The sequence below is a fragment of the Lipotes vexillifer genome, unplaced genomic scaffold, assembly GCF_000442215.2.
Source record: "Lipotes vexillifer unplaced genomic scaffold, Lipotes_vexillifer_v1.1 scaffold365, whole genome shotgun sequence".
In the NCBI taxonomy this organism is placed as follows: Eukaryota; Metazoa; Chordata; class Mammalia; order Artiodactyla; family Lipotidae; genus Lipotes; species Lipotes vexillifer.
This window is the reverse complement of record NW_006781263.1, coordinates 2104938-2105919: the sequence shown is the minus strand read 5'-3', so window position 1 is coordinate 2105919 and position 982 is coordinate 2104938. Positions and strand designations below refer to the sequence as shown.

The following is a 982-nucleotide window of genomic DNA, read 5'->3' as shown; positions in this document are numbered from 1 at the left end:
ACCCCTCTCCCCATACCCCCCTCCCCCGCCCCTACTGAGAGCGCAAGGAATTGACCAAGTGAAGCAACAACTTTGCGGCATAAATTGCGGGGTCCCGGCCATGTCGCTGACCAACACAAAGACGGGGTTTTCGGTCAAGGACATCTTGGACCTGCCGGACACCAACGATGAGGAGGGCTCGGTGGCCGAAGGGCCAGAGGGGGAGAGCGAGGGGCCGGAGCCCGCCGAGAGGGCCGCGCCGCTGGGGCGGGGCGCCCTGGACACGGTGCAGAGCCTGCCCCTAAAGAACCGCTTCTACGACAGCAGCGACAACCCGTACACGCGCTGGCTGGCCAGCGCCGAGGGCCTCCAGTACTCCCGTAAGTAGCGAAACTTGGCCGCCGCGGCTGTGACCGCCTCTGTTACTGTGGCCGCAGCCTGGGCCGCACGCCGCGGGGAGCAAAGGGATGGAGCCTTGTGAGCCGGATCCCTCACCCTGCGCCCCCAGATGCCTAACGCTTGTTTGGGATGCCCTACCTCTTCCCTCTTCGTCAGACACCCCACCCCACCCCCACCCCCCCAGTCCGGGAAGGAGACTTGCTCTCAGATATTTTTTCCAAAGAGAGAAATTAGGAGGAAGAAGGGGAGGGGAGTACCTCCCAAGGGCTGGTTACAGACGCCAACCAGAACTGACGGCTCCGGCCCGAGCCCCCCTCCCCCATTCCGACAGCCGGGAAGGACTGGCCTGGAGCAGTGGAGCGAGCCAGCCTGCCTCGGGATGCGGGGAGAGGGTGGCCCGGGTATAAATAGCTCACCCTGCCCCCTGCACTTCATAGAGGACGCTTTGTGCGGTGCGGAGGGTGTCCAGAAAGTCGGAAAGCAGAAACGAAAGCCCCCAAAACCTGCCTTAAATGGCCGAGCCGATCAATGCCGGGATTGTGGGTTTTTTCTTTTAGAAATCTGCCCACGTCTCTCCGGAGAGGAAACTGCTTAAGGGGGCCGG

The 982-nt window shown here is 62.9% G+C and overlaps 1 protein-coding gene across 1 annotated transcript in view; it reads left to right on the top strand.

Moving 5' to 3' along the window:
• NKX2-2 (NK2 homeobox 2) overlaps nucleotides 1–982 on the top strand; it is a 3105-nt gene that overhangs the window by 272 nt on the left and 1851 nt on the right. Inside the window, exon 1 of the mRNA XM_007454534.1 lies at nucleotides 1–359. This exon is cut by the window's left edge and continues 272 nt beyond it. Within this exon, the coding sequence (XP_007454596.1) occupies nucleotides 101–359 (259 nt within the window). The 5' untranslated portion in view covers nucleotides 1–100. The remainder of the gene's footprint in view (nucleotides 360–982) is intronic.